The sequence below is a fragment of the Leishmania infantum genome, chromosome 30 (assembly GCF_000002875.2).
Source record: "Leishmania infantum JPCM5 genome chromosome 30".
In the NCBI taxonomy this organism is placed as follows: domain Eukaryota; phylum Euglenozoa; class Kinetoplastea; order Trypanosomatida; family Trypanosomatidae; genus Leishmania; species Leishmania infantum.
Window position 1 is genome coordinate 362,868 of NC_009414.2, and position 26,432 is coordinate 389,299.

At 59.0% G+C, this 26,432-nt stretch overlaps 7 protein-coding genes across 7 annotated transcripts; all 7 read left to right on the forward strand.

Annotated features, from left to right (window-relative positions):
* Nucleotides 1–291: 291 nt before the first annotated feature.
* Nucleotides 292–3,282, forward strand: LINJ_30_1150 (conserved hypothetical protein; the record flags this gene model as incomplete). The annotated part of the gene is made up of 1 exon (XM_001466922.1): nt 292–3,282. The coding sequence occupies one exon, from the start codon at nt 292–294 to the stop codon at nt 3,280–3,282; it is 2,991 nt and encodes a 996-aa protein (XP_001466959.1).
* Nucleotides 3,283–5,214: 1,932 nt separating this feature from the next.
* LINJ_30_1160 (putative DREV methyltransferase) lies at nt 5,215–6,138 on the forward strand (the record flags this gene model as incomplete). The annotated part of the gene is made up of 1 exon (XM_001466923.1): nt 5,215–6,138. The coding sequence occupies one exon, from the start codon at nt 5,215–5,217 to the stop codon at nt 6,136–6,138; it is 924 nt and encodes a 307-aa protein (XP_001466960.1).
* Nucleotides 6,139–9,714: 3,576 nt separating this feature from the next.
* LINJ_30_1170 (putative RNA-binding protein) lies at nt 9,715–11,574 on the forward strand (the record flags this gene model as incomplete). Its single annotated transcript, XM_001466924.1, has 1 exon — nt 9,715–11,574. The coding sequence occupies one exon, from the start codon at nt 9,715–9,717 to the stop codon at nt 11,572–11,574; it is 1,860 nt and encodes a 619-aa protein (XP_001466961.1).
* A 4,674-nt stretch (nt 11,575–16,248) lies between these two features.
* On the forward strand, nt 16,249–17,868 carry LINJ_30_1180 (putative importin alpha; the record flags this gene model as incomplete). Its single annotated transcript, XM_001466925.1, has 1 exon — nt 16,249–17,868. One exon carries the CDS (start codon nt 16,249–16,251, stop codon nt 17,866–17,868), a length of 1,620 nt encoding a protein of 539 aa, XP_001466962.1.
* A 2,648-nt stretch (nt 17,869–20,516) lies between these two features.
* On the forward strand, nt 20,517–20,801 carry LINJ_30_1190 (conserved hypothetical protein; the record flags this gene model as incomplete). Its single annotated transcript, XM_001466926.1, has 1 exon — nt 20,517–20,801. One exon carries the CDS (start codon nt 20,517–20,519, stop codon nt 20,799–20,801), a length of 285 nt encoding a protein of 94 aa, XP_001466963.1.
* Nucleotides 20,802–21,771: 970 nt separating this feature from the next.
* Nucleotides 21,772–22,323, forward strand: LINJ_30_1200 (conserved hypothetical protein; the record flags this gene model as incomplete). Its single annotated transcript, XM_001466927.1, has 1 exon — nt 21,772–22,323. The coding sequence occupies one exon, from the start codon at nt 21,772–21,774 to the stop codon at nt 22,321–22,323; it is 552 nt and encodes a 183-aa protein (XP_001466964.1).
* Nucleotides 22,324–23,486: 1,163 nt separating this feature from the next.
* LINJ_30_1210 (conserved hypothetical protein) lies at nt 23,487–26,069 on the forward strand (the record flags this gene model as incomplete). Its single annotated transcript, XM_001466928.1, has 1 exon — nt 23,487–26,069. One exon carries the CDS (start codon nt 23,487–23,489, stop codon nt 26,067–26,069), a length of 2,583 nt encoding a protein of 860 aa, XP_001466965.1.
* Between the last annotated feature and the right edge of the window lie 363 nt (nt 26,070–26,432).

Sequence of the window (26,432 nt, forward strand, 5' to 3'; positions counted from 1 at the left end):
TGGTGCATGAATGTCGCCTTGCAGTCCTTCACCGGCGAGCCCTGGGCGGTGATGCTGCAGCCGGCCGCCGAGGACGACTTTGTGCTCAACGGGTCATTTCACGGCAGCCCCGCCGACTCCTCCATCACCCCACCTTCCTTGACCCTCCTCCACCCAGCCTGCACCACGACGAGCGCGGCCGCCAACAGCATCTGCCAGCAGTCTCTGCAGGGGAAGGGACCCTCTAACGGAACGCCGCATGGGAGCGGCAGCAGTGGTAATTCTCCGGTGCACAGTCCCATGGGCACGCGCATGAGCTCCTCCATGCTGCGCAGTGGATTACAGCTGGTGGCGATCGACTATAGCAATCCTCAGCCGCAGTACCCCGGCGGCCCGGTGCTGGACGCTGCCGCCTTCAGCTACGATCCATTGAGCGAAGAGAGCGCCGCGCTGCATCAGTGCGTCTCGGCTGTGAACAGCCCGCCAGTGACGTACGGCGTTGACGATCTGCTGGGCCGCATTACCAATGTGGAGTTCATTGCCGCGGGGGGCAGTCCGGAGGAGGCTGCGGCCGGAGCGCCGATGCACTACAGACTGGCATCCTCCCTGGAGCCGATGTTGAATGCCACGCTGAACCCAGCCATCACCGCCGTTGTAGACCACTGCCTCAGCTCGATTGTGCTTGTGTACGGCGCAACGCAGGAGATGAAGCAAATGGGCCTGATTGGCACCCCGGAGGAGTGCGGGTTGCTGCCGCATGGCATTCGCACCCTAATGGAGCGCTTGCTCGACCGCAAGGAGCACCAGCTATCAAAGGCGGCGAGTTTAAACTGCACCGCAAAGCCGACCGGTGACCGGGCTGCGGCAGCGTCCGACAGCGTTGGCTCCGACGCCTCGCCGTCAGCCCCACCCCGTGCGGCGGGAAGCGTGTCGCCACCGTTCGGCGGCGGAGACGACGCTGTCTCGGACAGCGACCACACCGAAGCCGTGCACAGTCGCTCGGCCACTTCGCACACGCACAGTTTCGTTTTCCCGTCTATCGGTTCCCGGCACCACCGGTTTGTGCGTATGGAGGCGACTTTCATCGCCTTCGACTCGACCAGCGTGGTGGACTTGCTGGATCTATCTAACAAGCACGCGGAGCTCGTGCTGAAGCTTGCGCCTCCGCCGACACCGTCTGCGTTCGAGGAGATGACATGCGATGTGAGCGCGGCAGCCAGTACGTCTCCCACGACGGACTCGTTCGTGCTCAACGCGCAAGTGATGCCGGTTGAGAACGCGAACGACGCCCTCTCTGCGCTCGACATCGGCCTGGACAACCTCACACGGGCGTTGGAACTGCCCCTCTTGCAGTCAGAGTCGGGCTCGTCCTTGCTCTTTTCGCTCACGGCCTTTACCGACACGTGTCGGTGCGCGACGATGCACATGCTGTGCCTTGCCGAAGACCCGGCTGCGCAGGCCTGGCTGGTGTCGACTGTGCAGGCCCGCAGTCAGGCGATTCCGCTCGGTGAGGAGCAGAGCTGGGCGTCCATCCAGAATACGCCGATGCCGCCGCCACTGCACCACCACGCCGCCACGATGCTTGTGCCGGCGCTCTGCTTCGGCAATATGTTCACCTCCGTTCTCATATGTGTGTACAACTCCATCACAGCGCTTAGCCGGCTAAACCGTGACTTGACGTTAGCGGTGACAGGATATCGCATGCGCACCATCCCGCGCGTGACGCTGGCGAGCTCAAGGCGCGGGCTGAAGAAGCTGCCGCCGAGCTGGGAGGAGCACTTCACAAACGACGGCCGACGCTACTTTATCGACACCTCCACGCAGACAACCACTTGGAAGGACCCGCGCTTTACCTATCCGCATTACTCATCTCGCTCCGGCGGCTTGACAGGCAACAACCCAAGTGGAAGCGGCACTGGCGCCGACAGCGGCAGGTCGAGTCGCAGCGGCAGCCCTCACCACCGACCCAGTCGCATCAGCCTCGGCCCAGGCGACAAAGATTTCTTGATGAGCCGCCTTCAGCAGGAGATGCACGGCGGCAGCCCTAGTGCCACGGGCAGCACCGGCACCACTCAGCAGCCCGCAGCGTGTGCGGGGAGGCTGCCCGCGCTAGGTGCCCCCGCTTCAGGCGCGGATTCCCTTGACATCGGCATCATCGTCGTGGACACGATGTGTCGTCCACGCGTGCTGATCCACTCACGGAATCCGCAGTTTGCCTTGCAGTATGACGAGCAGGAGGAGGTGCTGCGTGCGAAGCGACGAGAGTTGGAGGAGGCGAGGGTGGAGCTGCAGCGGAAGGCGAAGGCGGCAGCTGTGCTAGGCGAGGCCGCGGGGGAGGCACAGGACGCCGGGCCGGCAAGCGTGCCGGATACGGCCAAGCCGCGGGAAGCCGTGCAACCCATTGTTGATCGGGCTGCGCCAACCCAGGCCGTGGACTTGGCCCACTCTTCTCCAACGCCAGCGAAGGGGGTGGTTGGGCTGGACGACGTTGACGACGAGGAGATATCAGCGTTATGCCACAGAAACTCGGTCAAAATCGAAGACTTCATGTTCGAGGACGATAGCGACGAGGGTGGCGAAGATGACGAGGCGAGCGGCACCGAGCAGATTTCAACACCCGAGTCCGCCTTCAAGGCGGGTGGAGTCGCGATATCACAAAGCTGCACAGCCTCCAGCGCCGAGGCGCGCTTCTACGCCAACGTGCTGCAGGAGCAGGCTGCCGGCGTCGGCGAGGTGAGTGCTTCGAGCACCGTGTCATCCACGGAGACCTCCGTGGCCGTATCACCGGTGATCAAGAGTGCTGCCGCGCCGGGAAGCAGCAGCAACATCGCAGCTGCTGCATCTGATGAGCAAAGTTCTAGCGTCATCAGCGATGCCCCGCACGGTGGCACCACGATGGCAGCGGCCCCGCCCGAGGTGCAGGACCTGGAGTCGCTGGTTGACGAGTTTACCGCCTTCTACAGAAGAGCGTTTGAGCTGCAACAGCGCGTTGCGGAGCTTGAGGCGGAGCTGAAGAGGCCGAAGTCGACTGCTCGTTCGTCGTCGCCGTTGTCGTTGCCAGTGGCAACAGAAGCCTCGGACGCCGGTGTGCATGAGTTGGTGCAGCAGATGCTCAAGGCGGTGGAGCTGTCGCCATCAGCTGAGGTGCGCGCTGCACTTACGCCGATGCTGACAAACGCCGCGTCCACCGCGCCGGCAACGGCCACAGCTTCGGTGGTGCTGCAGGCATTTCACGAAGCTCTGCGAATTGCAGCGCAGACCAACCGTGCGGGAGGAAGAGCGAACGCTGCTCCAAAACAATAAAACAAAGGTGGACCCAATCAGAGAAGCAGGCCGAGGAGCGTGTATGCGCACTTTTATGTGTGCGCAAACATATATATGTGTATGTGTGTATATGCGTGTAAGGGTGCCGTGCCGTGTGCTGGCGTTTGAAGAAAAAGGAACGTGCGTGTGTGCTCGTGTGTGGCGAACCCCTCACCCACATCGCTGTCTCTCCAGTCTGCATCTCTTGCATTTCCATGATATATATATATATATATGTATTACCATGTTTGCATTGTTTTTTCGTCTGATGAGTGGGCGGCGATTTTACGCTGTCTTTGCGGGACGCTTGATCGATGGTGTTATGCGTTTGTGTGCTTGTATATATATATGTGTGTGTGTGTGTGACGTGCGGTGCCGTCATTCCCCTTCGGATTTGTGTGCTGGCCTGCTTTGTTGCCATTCTGTTTGTTGTGTGCTCTCAATCAGTTCGTAGCTTGCACTTCATGTATCTTACTCTCTGGATCCTAACCCATATGTTTGGCGTACCGGTTCGTGCGGGGTGGTGGCGGTGGGGGGCGGGGATCAGTTGACGGGTGTATCGCTGTGCGAGCGTGTGTGCGTGTGTGACCAGAGATGTAACCATCGATGCCTACGAACAGTTGAATGAGGAGAAATACAGGGCGCATGATCGAGGTGGAGAGAAGTCGCGCGGGTGCTGGCCGAGGTTCTGCCCGGCCACCGAAAAAGAGAAAAGAGTATTCATTTCCCCCGCCTTTTCCCCCTCGCTCATATGTGCATGGGCGCATAAATCAGTTATCCTTCTGCTTTCTAACACCCGCCCCGCTCCCCTGACTCACTGACACACACACACACATACACAGACAGATACATTTTTTTTATTTTGTTTCTTCACCTTCATCAATAAACAAACAAGAAATTCGAGAAAACGCGATAAATCCCAAAACGCAAACCCTATTTCGTCAGGTACACGCTTAAAACTCAGGCCACCTTGCAAACTTTAACCCCCCTCCCCCCCAAATTGAATAACGACACAGAAATGGTGCGACCAAAACGTGAAAACAAAAAAGTGGCGGCGAACACTGCCGCTTCTGCAGGCAGGCCGTGGGTGAGGTCGTTGGCTCTTTCATTATCGATTTGTCTGTGTGCTGTGGAGAGAGAAACTGCTTGTAGGCCAGCTGTTAACGCCGACCTGTGAGCAAGCGAATCGGCACATCGATAAGCACCGCAAACCTCTTGTTTCGGTAGTTTTTCGTCGTGCTCTGGAGTTTACATCACAGAGCAGATGCCCTTGCGCTGAAAGGGGGCTACAGTGCATTTTTCGAAGACAAGGGTGAGAGGGCAGCAAGCAACTGACGGCACAGTGCTCATCTTCTCTCTTGCCTTCAGGCTCCGTGGCTGACTGGCGACCATCGCAGCAGCAGCCATCCACGCTGGCATTGATTTCTACGGGCTCATCATCATCCTTTTGGATTCCCTTCCTTTTTCTTTGGACTCCTCGCTCTCGTTTGGTGGTTGGGGCAGTATTATGACGCGGTAGCAATAGCGGATCCTCCTGTCTCCCCTTCCCCGCTCACTCCTTCTCTCCTGTACACTCCGCACCACACAGGGCAACGCTCGGGCGTGCATGTTTTTCACTGCTCTTCCCTGTGCCTGGTGGTTGAAGAGGTGTGCGAGCGCATGAGCGGGTACGCGTGTGAGTGGGTATAGGTGTGTGTTCGCGCAGAGACTGACCTCTCGTAACTCGTACCCGAAAAGCCTTCCTCCTCCACCACACCCCACCCGGTAACCCTACTTCCTTACAAGCTCCAAACTAAAATCGACAGTCCCGAGCTGCATTCCAAGGCGTACAAGCGCCGCGACGACAGCAGGGCTTGTTTACTCTCTCGGCTTCTCTGCTCTGCATTCCCCCTGTCTGTTCTTTCCACCCTTTCGTACTGGAAAAACATGAACATGCAGGGACTCTCGAAGGATCTGCAGCTGTACATCAGCGGTCATCGCGGCCGCCCAGCACTCATCTACGAGCCGAGGACGAGCCTTGTCGAGCCCTCCCTTCTGCAACTGTTCGAGGCGTGCAACTGCGACGCGGAAACGACAGCCTTTCTTATCCGCTCCCGAAACATGAGCGTGTGGAAGCTGATGTTGGCGGACTTCCTCTCTGTCTTTCTTTCGCGCACCACCGCGCAAGGCATGGTCGGACGTGGTATGATGTTCGTGTACTCGACGGAGCAGATCCGGCGCTTGCTGCGACCGCTGCAAGCGCCACTCGTGTCCCCGCTGCCACCGGACTTCCAGTTCGATAGCCTCCTCGACATCGGCGCCGGCGATGGCGGCGTGACGGCAAATATCGCCCCTCTATTCAAGAAGGTGTACGTGACGGAGTTTTCGGCATCGATGCGGTGGCGGCTGCGTCGCCGCGGCTACGAGGTGCTGCCGCATGATGACCCCTTTCACATGAACACTGCGGTGAGGCTGCTGGACCGCCGCTACTTTGATGTGATCGCGTGCAACAACGTGCTCGACCGCGCTGACATGCCAGAGACACTCCTGCGGGAGATGCGGGACTCGCTCAAGCCTAACGGCCTCCTGGTGCTCGCAGTCGTTCTGCCATGGTGCCCGTTCGTCGAGGACGGCCCGCGGCAGAAGAGGCCCAGCGAGATTCTCCCAATGCAGGGCGGGGAGTGCTGCCGCGGTGCCTCCTTCGAGCAGTCCATGTCGAAGTTGGTCGAGAACGTGCTGGTGCCAATGGGCTTCGAGGTCGTTCGCTGGACCAGGCTCCCCTACCTATGTGAGGGCAACCTCCGCATCGAGTATGCAGTGCTAAACGACGCCGTGTTTATCCTGCGTAAGAGAGGTGATGTCGAGAGCCGTGCGTAGTCTTTGCCCTTTCTCCCTCTCCTTTCTCTCCCCTGTACTCACGCCCCCTCTCTGATTCGTAGGATGCACAGCGCGAGAGCGGCGGTGACATCCTTGCTTCAACGCCTCTGTGTGCCCCCTGCCGGTGCGTTTTTCTTTTTTTCTCTGCTCTTCTCCTTTCGCTGGCCCGGATGACGCGGGGAGGGAGGGAGGAAGGGGGCCACACACCGCTCAGTGCGTCGCATCGTCAGGGTCCCGCACGACCCACCATTGCGGGGCGACGCCGAGCAGCTCCCCTATGCCCCTGCCCAATGCCGAGCCGCCTCTGGTGGGGGCTGAATCAGGCACCCGTACGCCATGGGGAGGACAGAGCGGCTCATCGCTGCTGATGCCGGCAGTGGGGCCCTGGACGGTGCTGCGGCGGAGCGACCTGAAAGGCCGCGTGTGGGCGGGCAGAGTTTGGGGCAGGGGGCGGTGGTCTCAGGTGACTGAGTCGGCGCATTTGGTGTACCGGGCGTGTCTCTCGCGCTGCTTCGCACGACGCGGATGGGGGGCCTGTGGCAGGGCCTAGCGTAGGCTGGCGTGTGACTTATTCCGCACGGCGGAGAACGGACACGCGTTGGAGGCAAGCGCGGAGCGGAATGCACAGCATGAGAACGCCTGCTTACGTTGCTCCTTCTCCGTTTGTTTTTTTTTCTCCGTTCTTTTCACTGCGCTGCCTCGCCGGGAGTGTGATGTATCGAAAAGCAGGCGTCGCGTGGACTCCGGCTCTCCTTCTTCTCTGTCGATGGTTTTGTTTTCACGCTGTCCTCCCCCCTTTCCCCTCCTTCGACCCCGTGTCTCCATCGACCGTCTTGTTGCTTGCCTTGTGCTGTAACTATATATATTTATTTTTTCGTGTGTCTGTGCGTATCTTGCGCACACGCACGCTCTGCCGCCCCCCTCCTTTTTTGCTATCGTCGTTGCTGTCATCAGCGTCTCCATGCATCCATCATCCGACACCTCTTTCTTCCTCTCCCTCTCCACACCCTCGCGACATACGCATACCACGCAAAGGTGAGGGCGAGGCAAACGCGAGGAGGACGGGGGATGTTGCGACGCTGAAGGGAGCGAGAGTGAACCTGCAAGAGTGAGCGAGTGTGTGTGTGTATTTTGGTGTGCATGAGAAGAAAGCGAGAGGGAGCGGGAGGTGGTGGCAGAGACAGCCCTACGCGTAGACATCCGCTCTATCGTCGTCTTCTCACTGTTCCCTTCCGTTGCCTGCTCTCGTTAGACCTGCCCCCTCTCCCTTTTTCTTCCAGGTCCCGCACCTCGAATTTTGGTTTTGCATGTTTTGCATGTTTTGCATGTTTTGCACTTTTTCTTTTTTTTTGCATCGCTGGGTGAGCCAGACAGAACAACAACGCAGCCAAGAACGAAAGAACAACTGAAGTCCGGATATACTGCACGCATGGACATGCACGCAAGAGTTTTAGCAGCGTTGCGTGTGTGTGTGTTTGCTCCTTGTTACTGATACGTCCGCCTCTCGCCTTTCCTCTCCCCGGACGATTGCTTCATCTTCCTCTCGCCTTCGATGCTCATTCCCTATTCTGCTCGCACTCTCGATCAGTGCAGCTTCGCGTCTATAAACGCGTCATATGCCCCTGCGAACATGTCTTCCTCTCTCTCTCTGTGTGCAGTATTGCCGTCTCTTCGTTCACCTGGTCACACCTCTATCGCCGCATCAGCGACACACCTTACGGAGGCAGTACGGGACGTGGGGGCGGGGCAAGAGAATGGGACCGACCGGGGCGTTATGGAGAGGAGAGCGGGAGGCCGGGAGTTAGCAGAGGGAGCAGGAGCACACATGCACCGGCACCAAAGCCGAACACGAAAGGCGTGGGCCATTTGCTGAGAAAGGTGAAACGAAAAGCGACGGCAGCACAAACTGCAGGTGCAACGCTATGCATGTGCATGCATAGGAGTGAGCGGATGAGTGCTTGCGTGCAGCTTCCTCCTTTCGGTGCGCACGCTGCGGTGGTCTTTTCGTGTTATATATACAGGCTTTCCAGGTGTTTTGCGTCTTTGTTGCTGGTAGCTCTGTTTTTTTTTTTCTGTTTTGGTTTCTGTTCGTGCTTGCTCTTCCTCTTCGTAAGCTGTGTGTGTCTCTAAGTAACAGTTGTGTGTGTGTTGTGTGTCGGAAGAGGGGTGCAGCATAGGCGTAACAAGCAAAGAAATGAAACGAACACACACACACATATATATATATATATTAGATGCATGCATACGCTCGCAAACGCGCGCGCCAAAGGAAGTAGCAGCAGCACAGCGGTGTCAAAATAAAAACAAACACGCACTTCTACGCACCGCAAGTGCGGATTGGCTCTTCTCTTTCTCTGTGTGCGGGTGATGCCGTCATGTTCACCGCGTCCCTGGTCGAGCGGAGCGATATATATATATATATATTTTCTCTTGTCGGAAGGCTAGGAAAGCCTCCGTTTCGGCCGGCGCTGCCTTTTACAGCTTCTCCTTTTTTCGTTCCTCCCTCTTCCCCCCTCTACGCGCGCGCACACACACTCAGTCAGCCCAGTGAGGGAGCTAAGCTGCCGCGATACAGGACAAGGTCCCCTCTCTAGCCCCCATCAAGAAAACAAAGGAAGGAAAGCAAGACACTCCACGAGAGAGGCAGCAGGATTATCGCCTTCCCGCTCAGACTCCAGCGCAGCACAGACGAAGGAAACCGCAAGCGCAGGTGTGTGCGGGCTTTCGCGTGCCTTTTTTTTATTTTCGTTGACCGTCGCTCATCTTTTAGTCTCTTAAGAGCTGCCTCTCGCAGCTTCGCTGACGCTTCTACACTCACCCATTTGAGTAGTGCATACACGTGCACTGGCGTCGATGAGCGCGCCTCCGATTCCACCGGGCAAGATGCCCCCGCGACCGCCGGGGATGAAAGCGATGCCGCCCATGCCCCCCGGATTCAAGGCACCGGGCCATGTTGGGGCAGCGCCGCCCATGCCGCCGGGTCGTGCGCCGCCGCAACCACCCGGCATGCGCAGTGGTGGGCCGCCGCCGATGCCGCCTGGCATGGTGAAGCACGCACCGCCGCAACCCCCCGGGGGAGCGCCAGCAGCTGTTGGTGGCGGGTCGTACCCTCGCTATCCTATGCCACCCGGTCACAGCGGCGGTGGCGCCCCTCTGCCGCCGCTGGGAGGCGGTCCGCCGGCGCTGCCGCAGCAACCCGCGCACAGTGGTGCTCCACCGTCGAGCGCGCCGCGCTATCTGATGCCGCCGTCCGCTATCAGTGCAGAGGTTCCGACCATCTCTCCCTACGCCGCATCTGGTGCCCCTGCGCCTCCGTCGCAGTCGTCGCACCCTCAGCAGTACCCCCCACAGGACCCATACGGCGGCGATCGGGGCGGCATGCACCCCCCGGGTCGGTACGACGACGACTATGACGGCGGCAGCCGCAACCGGCGTCAGGGCAGGGGGGAACGCGGTCACCGCGGCGGCGGTGGGCGCGAGCGTGGCGGCGACCGTCATGACCGTGGCGAGCGCCCCGAGCGGAGCAGTCGCCGTGGCGGCGGCCGTCACCGAGACGAGGCCCATCGCAACCCGCCGATGCGCGACCCGACGAACACCGTCTGGGTCGGCAGCTACGACCCGGCCTTCCACTCCCGCAGCATGCTGTGCCGCGCATTCTGGCCTTTCGGCCGCGTCATGGAGATCTCGATCCACGATGGCAAGTCGTACGCCTTTGTGCACCTGCGGCGCACCGAGGAGGCCAAGGCCGCCGTAGACGCTCTCATCGAGAGCCGTGAGTTGGGTGCCGCGATCTTCAACTACAGCAAGATGCACGAATACACAGAGGAGGAGATGAACCTACCGCATGATCCCAATGTTGTGGAGGAGCCGCCTGTCACGGACCCCGCGCCGGCACCAGCGCCGGGCGCCCGCCGTCAGCGCGAATACGACGGCAGCCGCGACCCACGTGACGAGCGTGGCGCGCGCGAGGCGGAGCACGGACGAGATGCCCCGTTGCCCCCGCCGCGCCGCGCGCGGCACGAGCGGGAGGCCAAGGAGCCGTCCAACGTGTTGTGGGTCGGCAACCTAGTCCCGTACATAACGAATGAGAAGCTGACTGAGGTTTTCGAGGTGTTCGGCCCCATTTCGAGCGTCTCTCGTCTTGGCCGCTCCAACATGGCCTTCCTGCACTATGAGACGGTCGAACAGTGCACGATGGCCATTGAGACGATGAAGGGCAGGCCGATTGAGGGGGTCATGCTAAGCTTGAACTACGGCCACGACGCCCAGCACGCGAGCGATGCAGCAGGTGGAAGCGGCGCCGGCGCAGAGGGACCGGCAGGGATGACCGGCCACAGCTACGGCAACGTCGCCCTCACCGCCGACGGCATCCCTGTCAACGAAACGCCAACGAACATCATCTACCTCGGCCATCTCCCTGCCGATGCGGATGCCAAGGACGTGGAAGATCTGTTCGCACCTTACGACGGCTTCATCTTCAGCAAGTTTGTTGCCAGCAACGGGATCGGCTTTGGCCACTTCGACACTATCGAGTCGTCCCGGGTGGCGCGCGCAGGGCTGTCCAACGCCATGATCAAGGGGACACCGATCCGCGTGAGCTTTGGCAAGCACAACCACACATACACCATGGCTGATCGGCGCCGCATCGGCGAGCCAGCCCTGGACAATGGGGGTGGCGAGTTCAACTTGGATGCCATGATGCGCGGCCCCGGCGCGCAGTTGGACGGCACTACCGGCGCTCTTGTGGCTGGCGGCTACGGCGGCGGGGCGGGTGCCGGTGGGGCGTTGGTGCTACCAGCGATGGGCGGCGGCGCTGCTGGTGGCGGCATTGGCGGTGCGGACACCAACGTGTACGCCCGCAAGCGCGAGGCGCCAGAGATGAACATGGACAACCGCCTTCAGTCACTATTGGGCAGCACGTATAACAACTGCGGTGCCAGAGGCCTCGAGATCAGCCCGAGCCAGATCCAGGCAGTGTGCCAGCTCGTCGACAACTGCGCCAGCGAGTCTGCGTGCGAGACGCTCCGGCAAGCGCTCATGCTCTACTCCCCGCTGCGTTCTGTCCACGTCTTCAACGTGGTGGCGAAGCGCATGAAGGAGTTCCCTGATGACCCACACAAGCGCCTCTTTGTGTTGTACGCCGTGACGCACGTGCTGCTCGGCGTGTCCACCGAATATGTGCCCTTCACGGAGGCAGTGCTCAACGCCTATCTAATGGTGCTGCTGGTGGCGAGTGAGGGACAGACAAGCAGCGGGATGGATCGCCTGACATTCATCATAGAAAGCTTTCAGCAGCACCCGTTCATCGAGAAGAAGTCCAACGCCGGCAAGGAGTACGAGGAGCAGTTTCGGGCACAGCTGGACGAGATCACCAACCGCGCGAAGGCCGAGCAGGATCTGCGCTTGCTGGCGACACGCCGCCGCCGCCGCAACTGATCAAGGTGGGGCACCGGTCCCCCTCCTAATCCCGCTTGTCCCATCCGTGGTTGGCGGCTCACTCCTTCTCCGCGTCCTGTCCGTGCCTTTTCTATCTCTGTGTGTAAGTGCGCATGTTGGCGTGCGCGAGCCTAAGCGGCGTTCCGGTTGTTTCCTTTGGCTGTGTGTTTCAGGCCCCCTCTCCCACCCCGGGCATCCGCCACCGTCTCACTCTCCCCCTTTCGTTCTCTGCGTCTGTGCCGGCGTGCTTGCGTTGCTGTCGTCGACAGAGTTGGCCATCCCTCCCCCTCCCATAATGATTTGAAGACGGACGTAACCGAGAGCCACGTGACATGCTTTGTGTGGCGGTAATGCTCGTGTGGCGCACCGTGCATGTGCGTTTTGTGTGTGTGCGTATGTGAGAGGTTCCTTTTGTGGTGTGCTGCGCTCTTTTTCCGGCCGGCCGCCCCGCCCTCCCTCTCCTCCATTTGACGGCTCCTTCGAGCTCGCTCCTCTTCTTACCCTCTTCATGTGCACACACACGCACACATGCACACACGCACGCACGAAGTTAGATGAGCAACGACAGCCGGTAAAACGACATAAAAAGAAATGTTCGCCAACGAAAAAAAAAGAGAGCGCGAGACATGCGAATCGGGGTGCAGCTGTTCGAGCGAAGGACCTTTGTTGTACCCGTGAACGCAAATGAAGACATCCAGCATGTCTCCTCCCTTTCTCCCTACTTTCCCTCTTACCGCTGTCTACTCTTGCCCGCCTTAACGCTCTGCCGCGAAACTGCCGCCCAAGTACTCACCAAATGTACCACATCACCACCTCCTTGCTCTTCCCTCCTCTCCTCTCTCTCGGTGCCATTCAACAGCATGTCGTTTCTCTTTCATTCTGCACCGCTCCCGCGCACCTCCCCCTCCTTTCTTTCGATTCGGTCTTCCCCGTCACCCTTTGCCTTTCAAGGTCTGCGATGTCGAACATGTGCACTTCTCTCTCTCGTGTCTCTCTCTCCCCTGCTTCTCTTCCTTTCCTCATGCCCATCCTCCATTCCACTAGACCGTCATGTCACCACCATTGGTGCATCACGCGAGGAAGGGAGCCACACTGAGAACAGAAGAAGACAGAAGAGCCCCACGCCGTGCGTCTCTGTGTCTTCGCCTGTGCCTGCTCTCGATTCGTCTTTGCAAGCTCTCTTTCTTTCCCTGCCTCTATCTCACATTCCTGCTGCATCCATGAGCCTCGCTCAACGCGTCCTTCCTCTTTTCTATCGCCGTTGTCCCTCGGCCGTCGTCGTCTCTTTCTCTCCCCCCTCCTCCTCCAATCATTCACCTGCTGCGAAGGAAACAAGCAAGCTCTCTGCGGCAGGCATGGCGCCGTGCCCCGCGGTGACACGGCAGACGTGCACAGTAGAAACTGCGCGCTGCCCAGTCTTCACGTGCACTGCAGGCTTGGCCCCTATCTTTCTCTTCACAGACCCTCAACACCAACGCCCTCCCCCTCCCCCTTACACGTTGATCGTATGCATCGTGCTTCACGGCTTGTTCGTGCGCTTGATAGGCATGAAAGAGGTGCGGAGTGCGCACATACGTTCACGTATGCATGCATGCATAGATGTACATGGATGGAGCACCGCAGGGTCATTTCTTCGGGGACGCGCCTGTCTGCTCTCATTCCCACGACTGTGATGGCACTCAACCTCACACCCTCTCCTCTGCTCCAGCTTTCTGCTTACTATTCGAAGTCCCAGTACGGTTAATCGTGGCACTTCGAACTCTCCTTCTCGATAGAGGTTGTTGCCATCAAGGCCGTACGAGATGCACGAGCTTCGTGGTGCGACGCATGTCGGTGCGTTGCTGCCGATACTGTGGAGCTCTCAGCATATTGTTCACCGCCTTTTCAGCCTTCTGGTGGGCGTGCTCAAGCGCACACCTACGCAAGCATTCGAAGAGAGAGAAATAAAAAGGATTCGCTACCGCTTTTCTGTGCCCACGAGAGGAGTGTCCCCCCCCCACACACACACACACAGCCACCGGGAGCAGGCAGCTTTCACCAACCAGCTTCTCATCTCCGCAAAGGGCTGGCGAGCCATCGTGCGCTCCAGTTCTTGAAAACATAGATGAACTGAAGTCAAAGTGAAGAGCGAGAAGCGGAACACATCGGAGGTGCCATACCCCCCCCCCTCCCCTTCTCTTCCCACGCGCTCGCACAGACTGCAGTGGGAAAGGAGGGAGTCTGTCTTGAATGGTGCTCCGTTTGACGTTGTCCCTTCGCGTGGGTCGGGCCTGTGTGCGTGTATACGCGTGGCTTTGTGTAGGGTGGTGCGGTGGCTGTACACACGCTGCATCAGTACAGCGACATCATCTTGCCGAGTGGTGATGCCTGCTGGCGATGCCAGCAAGAGTCTCTTATTATTATCTGTACGACCCCTTCATGTTGTCCCTAAGACGGAGGGAGGGAAGGGCTGGGGGGGCGCGCAGCGTAGTGCTGCGTCACTTTTCCCTCCTTGTTTGCGGTGCTCAGCTTTAACCAACCAGCTTCGTATCTTGGCAGCTGGGGCTTGCGAGTACGCAGCTGCCGCACTCTCCCGTAGATACTTGAGGTCAAAGTAAAGAGCAAGACGGGATGTGTTTACGCTTGAAAGTTGCGTATGTGCTTACGTGGGTGCTCGTGAAGGTGACGACAGAGTTCACAGGAGGAATGCTCGATGGACACGCTGCATCAGTACAGCGACATCATCTAGCCGAGTGGTGATGCCTGCTGGCGATGCCAGCAAGATTGCGTGGGTGTGCGGTATTCGAGGCGCACTTGCGATATATATGTTTATGTAAACTTTGTGCGCATGCGCTGTGGGTGTGTCTGTGCCTTGCATGGGTCGTTCGAGACACGCGAGGCGAGAGGAAGGCGAAAGTGATGGAGAACGCAATCGAATGGGATGCTTAGGTCTAGTCGTCTACGCGTGCGCACGCTTATGGGCACATCTGCACTCTGCTGACACGCAAAAAAACACGTACACGCATGCACACACACGCACAGATGCACTACCACCGTCGTACCGTTGATGATCAATTTTATGTTTTTGTGAGCTCAATCGGAGCGCTCTCCTGAAATTTAACCTGTCGTATCTGGACCCTTTAACTCTGACGTACGGCATGTGCGTGCACGTGTACCTGTATGTGTGTCTCTAGTCTCTGTTGGTGACCCGCGAGCATGAGCGGGCGGCTGATCAGAGCAACTAGAGCTTGTACACCTCCCTGGAGGCGATGAAAGGCACAGCACGTGCCTGTGTGATGCTGCTCATTGTCCCTTCTTCAGACAGGAGCATCCTTGGGCCGGTTGTGCTACACTGGTGAATGCCAGGGAAAGTAAGGAGAGCGGGCACGCCGAGGCAGGGCTTGTGTGGTGCTGCGCGTGCTGCTCCTCCCATTGCGCACGGTTGTGGTGGTGCTATGTGTGTGTCTCTTGCTTTTCTCAGAGTGGTGTGCCGCGCATAATACGTCGGCGGCCGTTGCCACGCGCATGTTGAAGCCCGGAAGTCGCGCGACAATGACAACGAAGGCCCAGCTGGATAGTGGCGGCTAAAGGAATTGCCAAAGGAGGCGAGCAAGGGAGAGAGGCCGACTCCCACCGCTTTAAAGTTTGGGCGAAGTTGCGTATGTGTGTGCCGCCTGGCGCCAGCCCAGCCCGCTCTGCTGTCTACGCGGTGGCCCCCCTTTTTTCATCTGGTTAGAATGAGTGTCTGGCTTCACGCCATCCCTCCCTCGCGGCGGGATGCGCTTTCCTCCCGTCCGCTCGCCACTGTGACCGGTTGCACAGGAAACGAACAACGGAAGAAGAGCTCGCATCCACCAACCCCCTCTCTCACTTCCACTTGCGCGGTCTCTTGCTCACGCCTCAACTCCTCCTCCTCCGCCTCCGTCTCTCTCTCTCTATCTCGCTCGCTGTGCGCGTGTCACGCGGGCGCATCGTGCCTCACGGAGTGGGGGGGTTGGCCCACGCGGCTCACAGCCAAAAGGGAAAGCCGAACGAACAAGCGAACGATACCAAAGAACGCCAACCACAACAAACGAAAGAAGCAGCGAGAAGGACGAGACGAACAGGGAGATAGAACTGGCGTGTTGCTGCCCTCACCGTCAGCGACTGCCTGGCTACCTCCGTGCGTGTACGCGTCTGTCTTTTGAGGTCGTCGACACGTGCTGCGAGTGAGTGTCCCCCGTTGTCTTTGGTGTGCTCTCTTTCTCTCTCTCCCTCTCTTGCCTTGGTGTGTCTTGTCTTGCGTCTCCCCAAACTGTCAACGACGAGCCACGGAGAGGCAGAAACGAAAAGAAACAGAAGAAAAAACGAAAAGCGTGAAAAAAGGGAGCAAACAAGACACTAAAACACACGTGCACACATACACACTCTGAACCGTATATCTCCCGCAGCAGGCACAGCGTGCCTTTTCTCGCACTCTCTCTATCTGTTTCTCCCCCCTTCCCCACTTCAACGGACAGCGTGCAACGAGCACTGCGCATACACGTGCTGCGACGAACTGCTTCAGTGTGGCTGTCTTCGTTTTCTTTTTTTTTGTTCGTGTGCGTTTGCATTCTCGACCCATTGAACGCGACTTGCGTTCATACCAGACACGCAAGCCGTCCTACTTCCTCCACACGCTCGCCTAGCCAATACTCTCTCCACGCAGACGACGCGATGTTCAACAACCAGGAGAAAAAGGGCGCCAAGCACGCCGTCAGCACCAAGGCTGGTGCTGAGCGTCGCCAGCGTCAGCTCATGTCAGTGCGTCACAGGGTTCACGGGGAGGTTATGAAGCTCCTGCGCGCCGAGGGCCAGGACGACAGTGATATGCTTGGTGGTAACGGCAGTGTGGCGCAGGCGTCCAACCCAGAGGATGTCTGGTCGTACGACGCCAGGTCGACACCCGCTTCGGTACCCCTGCAGCTCCTCCCCACCCTCGTGAACATGTGCATGAACGGGCCTACAGACCGTGAGGTATTTCAGGGCACGCTGCTGATCCGCAAGATCCTCTCTGTTGAGAAAGACCCACCATACGATGTCGTGACATCGAGCGGTGTTGTGCCGCACCTGGTGAACCTGCTGCAGCGCGAGGACTACCCGGAGCTGCAGTTTGAGTCGGCCTGGGCTCTGACCAACATCGCTGCAGGCACGTCGGAGAACACGATGATGCTCGTCGCCTGTGGTGCGATTCCGCGCTTCGTAGCGCTGCTGGGGTCGCCGAACGCGGACTGCCGCGATCAGAGCGCGTGGGCCATCGGCAACCTTTCTGGTGAGGGCGCCGCCTGCCGTGACGAGGCGCTGAGCCACGGCGCCATGGTCGCACTGCTGAACGTGCTGAGCGTGAAGGAACAGCCGATTCACGTTCTGCGCAACGCCACATGGGCCGTGTCGAACTTGTGCCGCTGCAAGCCGTTGCCGCCGCTGGAGCGGGTGGCAATCGCGCTGCCGACGCTGGTCGATCTCCTCAACAGCTCCGATGACCAGCTCATCGTGGATGCTGCATGGGGTATTTCGTACATCAGCGACGGACCGGCGGAGCGTGTGCAGGCGGTGCTTGAGGCCGGCGCTGTTCCGCGCATTGTGCAGCTCTTGTCCGTCCCGAGTACGAACGTGAAGCTGCCGGCGATTCGCATCATTGGCAACATCGCCGCCGGCACGGACGAGCAGACGCAGGTTATCATCAACAGTGGCGCTCTGCCGGCCATGGCTGAGCTGCTGCGCCACCCGAAGCGCGCGCTGCGCAAGGAGACGTGCTGGACCATCTCCAACATTGCTGCTGGCCAGCCTTACCAGATCGAGGCACTCGTGAACTCGAACGTTTGCATCCCTATCTTGGAGTGTCTTAGCGCGCCAGAGCTCGACGTGAGGAAGGAGGCGGTGTGGACCATTGCGAACATCACCTTCTGCGGCTCAGTGGCGCAAGTGAAGTACCTTGTCAACATCGGCGTCATCCCGCCACTGTGCGAGACGCTGCGCACGTACGACCCAAAGATCGTGACGGTTGCGCTGGAGGCGGTGCAGTGCTTCCTGCAGGTCGGCGAGGATGAGAAGACGTCGGGCGGCACGGAGGAGAACATTGTAGCGAAACAGGTGATGGACTGCGGCGGCGTAGACTCCATCGAGCAGTTGCAGACGCACGCCGACAAGAACGTGTACAGCATTGCGCTTCAGATCCTGGAGACCTTCTTCACGACGGAGGACGAGGCGGGCCCGATGGGCGATTCTATGGGCGCTGACATGGTGGACTTTGCGCAGGGCAACCCCAACGCCGGCAGCGGTCAGTTCAACTTCTAAACGAAAAAAAAAATAGGAACCCGTGCATGAGTGGCTCTTGAGGAGGCTGGCGGGCGTGTCCGGAGGCGAAAAAGAAACGGAGTGCAACACGCGCTCACGCAGAGAAGATAAAAGCGCTCGCTTGAGAGGGAAAGAGAGAAGGAGGGGGGAGGCAGGGTGGTGGTGGTTGCGGTGCAAATGAAGGAGACGAGAGGAAGGGGAGACACTTCGTCGCACGGCTTCCCTTCGGTTTTCCCATTCTAGAATCCGGTTGATGTTTTGCCGCCCGAGCGGTTTTTCTTTTGTTTTCCGTTCCGTTTCTCTGAGCTCGCTGGTGGCGTTTCGTGCTGGTTCACGTCTCTGTTGACGATGTCGTCGCCGTTGTTGCTGTGGGACCCCGTTGGGGTTCTGCACTTCTTTCCGTGCCCCCCCCCTCTCCCCCTCCCCACCCTTCTTTCGATGATGTAGTTTGTGAGAGGGAGATCGCAGAGAGTGCACAGAATCGGAGAGACACACGCGTGTGCTAATCCGATTCTGTACGCGGGTGGTGCGATCGAGAAGAGACCACGTACCGTGACATGAAGGTCGCCGTACGTCTCCGCCGTTGATCCCGCGGCAAAGCCGGTGGGCTCTATCAGCGGCGGATGGGGCGGGGGGAATCAAGTGAGGTTCTCTGTGTGCGGCAGATGCACAGACGGATGGCGAAGAAGGACGTGCAGAGTGCGCCTCAAAAGGACAACGCGTTGATCGGCACTCGTGTGACGGTTTGGTGTACGTCGGTGGAGTGCCGTGAAGCCGAGGACAAAAGGGCGACTAATACCGAGGGAGTGGCGGTTGGGTGAAGCGCGTCGGCATGAGACAGCGAAGGGAAGGAGGGAAATAGAGAGAGAGGGATGCTGGCGTGTTTCATTCGTTTGCCTGTTTATGTCTTGCGCCACTTTTATACGCTTGTGTGCGTGTGAGCGCATCCACCCTCCTCCTTTGTGTTGTCGTCTCTCTCACCCCCTCTCTTTCCCGCGCCTAATCGCTTCGCAGGTTTCTCTCCGTCTCTTCCATATCTTTCTCGGCTTCTTTTGGCTTCCTTCCTTCTCCATTCGATGCGCATCTTTTCCGCTGCCCGTCTTGGCGCTAAAGTCTCGCCCCTCCCGCCTCTTCTTACCCTCCTTTCTTGCATCGCTAAGGAGGGGCGCACTTGGGCAAGGAAGACAAAGTAAAGAAAAAAGAGGACCTACTAGTGCTGCGCTAGCCATCCCCAGCTACGGGCGCTGCTGTTCTGTGTTGGTGCATGATGGGGTGAATTGCTGTCAATTAAGTGTGTGCGCCCGCGACGTCTGTTTTCCCTTTTACCTCGCTGCAACTCGGCTCGTGCTCGTCTTCAGAGCGTCTTTGTGAGTACGTGTTCGGCTGTGATCATAAGTGCCTTCTAAAGTAGCCTTTATTGGGTATATCCCTTCGTCTTCTCACCCCCCCTCTCTCCTCCCCGCCCGTCCCGCGTACCCGCCTCTCCTTTTCGATGCCCCTTTCCGCCCCACGGTCTTTTCCTATTCCTCAGCGAGGATGCGTCTGTATGTGTCTGTGGGAGGGGGCGGGGCCTCAGACAGTCACGCATCAAGAAGATCCTTCAACTGAGGGAGCGACAGATAGCCAGAACACTGGAGAGAGGGGGAGAGACATACACGCGGGTGCTTTTGTTTGCTTGGATGCGTATACATATATACAGATGTACATATGCATACATCTATATATATGTATGTATCCGTGTGTGCATATACATATATATATATATATGCATATGCATATGGATGCGGCTCTTTGTGTTGTCTGCAACACCATCTTTCTTGTGTGCTTCCTTCCTCCTCTCTTTCCTCTCCCTCTCTGTCCGCCTTTCATGCTGTCTCCATATAGTATCACAAGCTCACTTCTTCCCCGATGGCCAACAGACAGACACACACGCACACACAGACACGCAGAGAGACACACACGTAAGCGCAAGAGGAAAACGACAGCACCTCCAACTCCATGAGAGCGTCGCCATGACGTCGCTGATGTCGGGGATGTGCCGGCAACAGCAAAGAAGCGCAAAAAAAAACATCGAAAGGATCCTAACAAAAATAACAAAGAATGCCATCACTGGTTATCATCGGCAGGGTGTTGCTGTGATGATAGCGGCAAGGGTGTCGTTGGCCGTTGCTGCTGCGGGGCTGGGGGAGGATTCCTCAACATCTGCCTGCATTTTGTGCCGCATATGCGCGCCCTCCTCCCCAGGCCATGACGTCAATGAGGTAAGTAGGCGCGCACGTCCACGTAAAGAGGAAGATACTCTTTACTGGTAGCAAGCCTATTCTCGTTGCTGCCAGGCTCTTCACGTCTCGCTTGCGCCTATTAATATTTTCTATCTTAAGTGACTGTATCCTTCGCCTCCACTTCCCTCCCATTGCTCGTACTCTCCATCCCCCCTTCTTTCTTTCACGCGCACGCACAAATGCATAGAAGTGGCGGCGACCAGCAAAGAAGGACAGTCGTGCTGCTCTCTCTCCTGGCCACTGCTTTGCGTTCTTCTCTTCACCATCGTTGTGTGCTCGCTCCACCACACACACACACACACATACACACTCTCTGTATGTCTTTTTTTTTCTGTTCCCCCTTCACGGAAAAAAGGATTCTTAGGTATGGCGCACGGCATCCTCCGCATTGTGCGCCAGATGCGCACGTTCAGCTTCACGGCGAGCTGCCGCAGCCACCCGTTTGCTTGGTACGCGGGCCTCTGCTGCACGCTGTTCAGCTGGGCCAACTACGCCCAGTACAAGCGGCTCGCGCCAATGTTTCCCAAGTATGAGCGGTACCTAACGGAGGAAGGTGGCCGCATGATGGAGGCGAAGAGGCAGGAGCTTGCGGAGGTGAGCCGGTACAACAACATGGTAGATACAATGCGGAGGGACCTCGCTGGCAAGTGATCAGGTGGAGCGTCGGTGCCCGTGGCGCAGTGGAGTGAGCGCTGCGCAGGTGTTTTGTGCGCAGGACGAAGAAGAAAAATAAGAGGAGGACAGATCCGCGGCGGCAGTGGCGCTACACGACGCGGCTCCTGCTACAATGACTTGGCCATTGTTCGCTCGCCTCCACCACGTGAGGTGATCGCTGCTGCTTTTTCTTTTGTTGTGCCCACCAGGATGTTGGCGTTGGCGCCGCTGAGGGGCGTAGGGGAGAGAGAGCTGATATGCACAGACATGTGTTGTGGTGCTGACGCCGACACTTGCATGCCTTCCTGCAAACAAACCGGCACGGTCGTCGCGCGGCTGGGAGTGGAGGTGATTGGGGTTCTCTCAAGACCTCCTTGATGCGTCCGATCGGAGTTGTGAAGGGCTTCAGATTACACCAAAGAAAAGTTAGAAGAGAATGGAGCACACACAGACCGTTGCACCGTGCCTCTCCTGGGCACCACATCATTTACCCAGCAGGGCTGGGCGATGGCACTGTGGTGATGATTTTGACTGAGACCTTCTTGAATTCGTTCTCCCCGGGTACTCCCTCGCGCTTTCTTTGCCACGCTGATCACATGTCGACACAAGGGACGCGTTCTCCGGCATTCTGCTGTCGCTCGGTCTCGTTAGACAAGAGATGGAACGTATGGTGTGTGTGTGTGTCTGCTGCTTCGCTATGCTCTCCGTACATTCCGTTTTTTGTTTCTCCCTCTCGTCTCTCCTCTTTCTTCTTGCCCTTCTTCGGCACAGGCATCGAAGCGAGGGGCTGAGCTGCACCGGCATAGATTCGCGTGCGCCCGATGGGCAGGGATTCAAGCCAAGAGAGCGTACATAGGAGGAACCATCGCACTTTTCTTGTATAGTGGATATAAGAGAAGCATACCAGCGCCTTCCCCCTTTCTAGCAAGCGGCGACATACATCTGTCACCTGCGCAGACTGTGAAGCATGCAGCTCAGCTCACTTCGAGAGCTTGTCGTGCTCTTCGACACGCAGCTGCAGCAGCTGACTCTTTTCTACCTCGCAGACGGATTCTTTGCGCTGCACACGGTAGCAGTCTCCATCGCCAGCCTGGTGGTGTGCGCCTCTCTTGCTGTCGCCACCAGCAGCGGATCTGGCGGCTCCGCCGCGCCGCTCACGTCGACCCCGCTGCTCTTTACGAGCTTTACATCCTTTGCCTCCCTCTCGGTGCTCACGCTGATGACACTGACACTGCTCTACCGGGCGATAGGTGGGGGTTTTGTCTACTCCCCGCGAGAGACCGCGTATGTGGTGGACTGGATCCTCGACACTGTCTCTCGGCCCGCTGTGGAGGACACGGTGCACTTACTGCTGGCGCCGAACAAGCGCCGTGAGCGCGGTATGTTTTTCATGAGTCTGTGCCTCATTGGCGAGGCCGGCAAGTTTCTTTCGTTTTGGTCGATTTGCACGTTGGCGTCGATGGCCTGGTGCGGGTGGAGCGTGCGGCGTGCGTGGCGTACGCACCGCTGTGCGGGATAATCAGTTCTTCACTTTTTTTTTTCGCATCCTGCGATCCTGTCCCGCGTGACGCAGGAAGGGAGGGAGGAAGGGGGCCACACACCGCTCAGTGCGTCGCATCGTCAGGGTCCCGCACGACCCACCATTGCGGGGCGACGCCGAGCAGCTCCCCTATGCCCCTGCCCAATGCCGAGCCGCCTCTGGTGGAGGCTGAATCAGGCACCCGTACGCCATGGGGAGGACAGAGCGGCTCATCGCTGCTGATGCCGGCGGTGGGGCCCTGGACGGTGCTGCGGCGGAGCGACCTGAAAGGCCGCGTGTGGGCGGGCAGAGTTTGGGGCAGGGGGCGGTGGTCTCAGGTGACTGAGTCGGCGCATTTGGTGTACCGGGCGTGTCTCTCGCGCTGCTTCGCACGACGCGGATGGGGGGCCTGTGGCAGGGCCTAGCGTAGGCTGGCGTGTGACTTATTCCGCACGGCGGAGAACGGACACGCGTTGGAGGCAAGCACGAAACATGTGATCATGGAAGGATTTCTCTATTTTCTTGTGTGTAGGTTTGCTGGTGCGCGTCGGCCTTCTGCGTCGCGGCAGTGGCCGCTCTAGGGCACGGTTCCTCACTTTCTTTTTTATCGTGCCTGTGCTTTTTTGCACACATGCACATCGCGTCTCTTCGCCTCCCTACTCTCCTCGAAGCCTTGCTTAGCCTCCGTGTGGACGCCAGCAGCGCATCAACGGATACATGTATGACAAGGGTATCTCGGAAGCATCGCTCTCTCTCTCTTTCTCGTTGCCGTTTATTATTATTTTGTGCGCATGGGTGCTCTCAACCTGTTTTGCACGCATCTCTTCTCGGTGTTCGACCGCCTTTTTGCGTCTACCTGCAGAGCCCCCCTCCCCCTTAAGTGGCAGCCTCACACTCGGCGACACAAGCTTGCTGCCAGCCTGTCGCAGTCTCTCGCTCCCGTTCCGTGCGTGTTGCGTCTGCTGGACTGCTTCCCTCGCCAACGCGTTTGGGCCTAACGGCACCGCATTTGCTTTGTGTGGGCCCTTTTTCGTTACCAACGTGTGCGCCTCATGCGCCGCGCTGGGGGTCAGTTCGACCACGGCTACGCCCGCGGTAAGCGCAGCGGTCGAGAGGATCAACGACGTGGCAGCTATCACGGTCAAGAGGGCTGTGGCCGATCCATGAGACTGCATTCCTCTTTTAGTGACCGCCATGACTCGCACAAACAGCAGCAGCGGCAACACGGCCGTTATGGCCACCACCGTGGCGGCGCATCACCTTCGCTTGCAGCGTTGGATGCCGATCCAGTCGCCGACCGCCAACGTGACCGCAAAGCACGGCGCCGACAGGAGCGGCAAGACAAGAAGCAGTTGCGCATTACGCAGCACGAACAGTGGACGCAGGAACGTCAGCAAGCACGTCAACAAGCTCGGGATAGCAGGGTGGCTGAGCAGCTTCAGCGACAGCGGAAACGCCAGCGGGCGGAGCGAGCCGTCACATCAGAAGCCGAGAAAAATGGCAAGCGACATAAGGATGAGAAAGCATCAAAGGATAAGAGCGAGAAGTGTGTGCGAGCGACGGCTAACGGCTGCACGGAGAAGACACGTGTCGCGGGCCTCAAGGCGGACACAGTCATGCCCATCACAGGTGCTGCCGCTGCTGGGACTGCGGCCCCTGCCACCTCCTCGCTGGCGGATCCGACGCCAGTCCCTGCTGAGGTCGCGGAGAAAGTGCGGCGCCTTGTGAACAAGCTGACAGCAGCGAACGTCGTCGACCTCACGAAGGACTTGAGCGACTACATGGCGACGCCGGGGGTGTCTCGAGTGAGTGTGGTGAAGGGGCTTGTTCAGCAGATAGAGCGCCTCTGCCGCCTGGAGGCGGGCCCGCTCAGCACGACTGGCACGCTGCCGTTCGCGGGGTTACTGCGAGGGTTGCAACTGCTGCACGGAAACCAGGTCGGCTCCGAGCTGGTTGAACGCGTTAGCTTTTCTCTGCACGCGCAACTCGCCGCCGCGGAGGAGGCGGCTGCAGGCAACACGCTTATGGTGCTCGCACAGCTCTATCTCCTGTACGGTGTGGACGTGGTGTTTGTCATGTCGCTGCTTCGAACGCTGCTTCATCAAGGGACGCGCCTCCTGGACTACGTTGGCGGTGATGGCGCCACGGCGTCAGACGCCTCCTCTTCCTCCTCTCCAACGTCGGCCTCCGCGGTGGCGGTGCAGGCTGTGTGCGCGTGCGCGTGCGGACTGGCATTGATGCGCGCTTGTGGTGAGAAGCTGCTCAAGGAGAGTCCCACTGAGCTGGAGGCGTCCTTGCAAGAGGCGCGGCGCTCGTCTGCTAAGATGCGCAACATAACCGGCACGGCTCGCTTCGCAGCGCTGGTGGAGGTGATGGGTGACATTGCGGCTGGCCGCACCCGCAAGGCCCGCCGCGCGATCACCGAGGAAGCTGCCCCGGTTGAGACCATGCTGGAAGACCTCTGCTCGCTACTACCGGGTCAGGAGAAGGCCGCCTCGACGCAGCGCCGCACGATGAAGCGGCTAGTGCTGACCACGAACATCATGTCGGGGCTGACGTGGGCGCAGGTGACATCGCCAGAGAAGCCACCGCGGTGGTACATACCGGGCGTGATGATGACTAGCGCACCCAGCGCCAGGGAGGATGGCGACAAGTCTGCGGCGGCGACCGCTGGCAAGCACTCTGGCACTGCGGCGGCGAGCAAGGAGAACGGGCGCAGCCGACACATTCTGCCCTCGCACCCCTCATTGACTGCAGATGGCGAGAGCGAAGAGATGGAGGAGGTAGACGAGGCGGAGCTGAAACGCGAGCGGATTGCGCGTATGCGGGCGGAAGAGAAGGCCTTGAGTGGCCAGCGCCTCAACACAGAGCACAAGCGCGAAATCTTCAGGTGCATCGCCACTGCCGCCGACGACCTGGAGTGCTTCACGATGCTCATGTACCGCGACCCCGGCTACACGCGCTTCCACGACGTGTGCGCGGTGCTGCTGCAGTGCGCCTATCAGGAGCGCAGGTACAACCCCTACTACGTGCAGGTGCTCATGCGCTTCTGCAGTGCAAAGCCGGCGTGTGCGAAGACGCTTCAGTTTGCCATCTGGGACCGCTTCAAGTCCATTCGAATCGAAAACACCGACATTGTCGGCTACTTTAACTTTGCGTGCGGCATCGCGGACTTGATGCAGCACGGCGTGTACAACCTGAGCCTGCTCCGCGGCCTCGATCTGGAGAACACGAACAAGACGATCGGTCTCTTCACGCGCATGCTGCTACTGCGATTGATCTTGCAGCTGCCGGCGTCGCGGCTGACGCAGCTCTTCTTCGGCGGAGACGGCAGCAGCGCGCACGACCTGCAGGTGGACACGAGTGTGCTGCGCCGACTGCTGACGAAGTTCATGTCGCTTTACTTCATAGATGAGAACGCCTCGAAGCGGTGGCTACCCGACTTTTACGAGGTGGTCGCTGCGGGCACCGACTTTGCTGTCTCTGCTGCCGCCGAGCCGCGGGCGCTACCTGGCTTGCGCGACTCTGCGGCGCCAGCGGCCGATGAAGGCAGCGGAGCTGCAGAGGAGCGAGTACTTCGGCGCAATGCCGATCGCCCGCCCTCGACGCTGTTGGACAGCGCACCGGCGTCGCCCCGCGCGGCGCTCTCGAGATCCAAGTCGGCGGCCTCGGCTGAGGCGATGCTCGGGCAGTTCATGAAGCGTGTTCAGGTGGTCTACAAGGCACTCAAGCATGGCATCTTGTGAGTGCGGCCCGTGCGTGCGCGTGCTTTGCTTTTTGAGCGCAAGTCGACACGAGTAAGCTAATGCGCTATATATGTTTTCTCGTCCTACATCTTGCCCAGGTCCTGCACGGCCTCCCTGCGTTTGCTGTCGTGCTTGGGTCCCTGGTACCTCTCCCAGCCTGGCTGGCTTACTATTTACGCATCCGCTCTCTTCTTCCCTAGCGAAGCGCCTCTGCACATCTGGTATCATGCGCGTACGCTTTCCGCTGCGCACTAGCACGGAAAACGGAACAATGCCGCTGCCTCTGTACACCAGGTTGGGAACGAAGCACACACACACACACACAAAAAAAAAAGGTGCATGCTGAGTGCTGTGTGAGCCGAT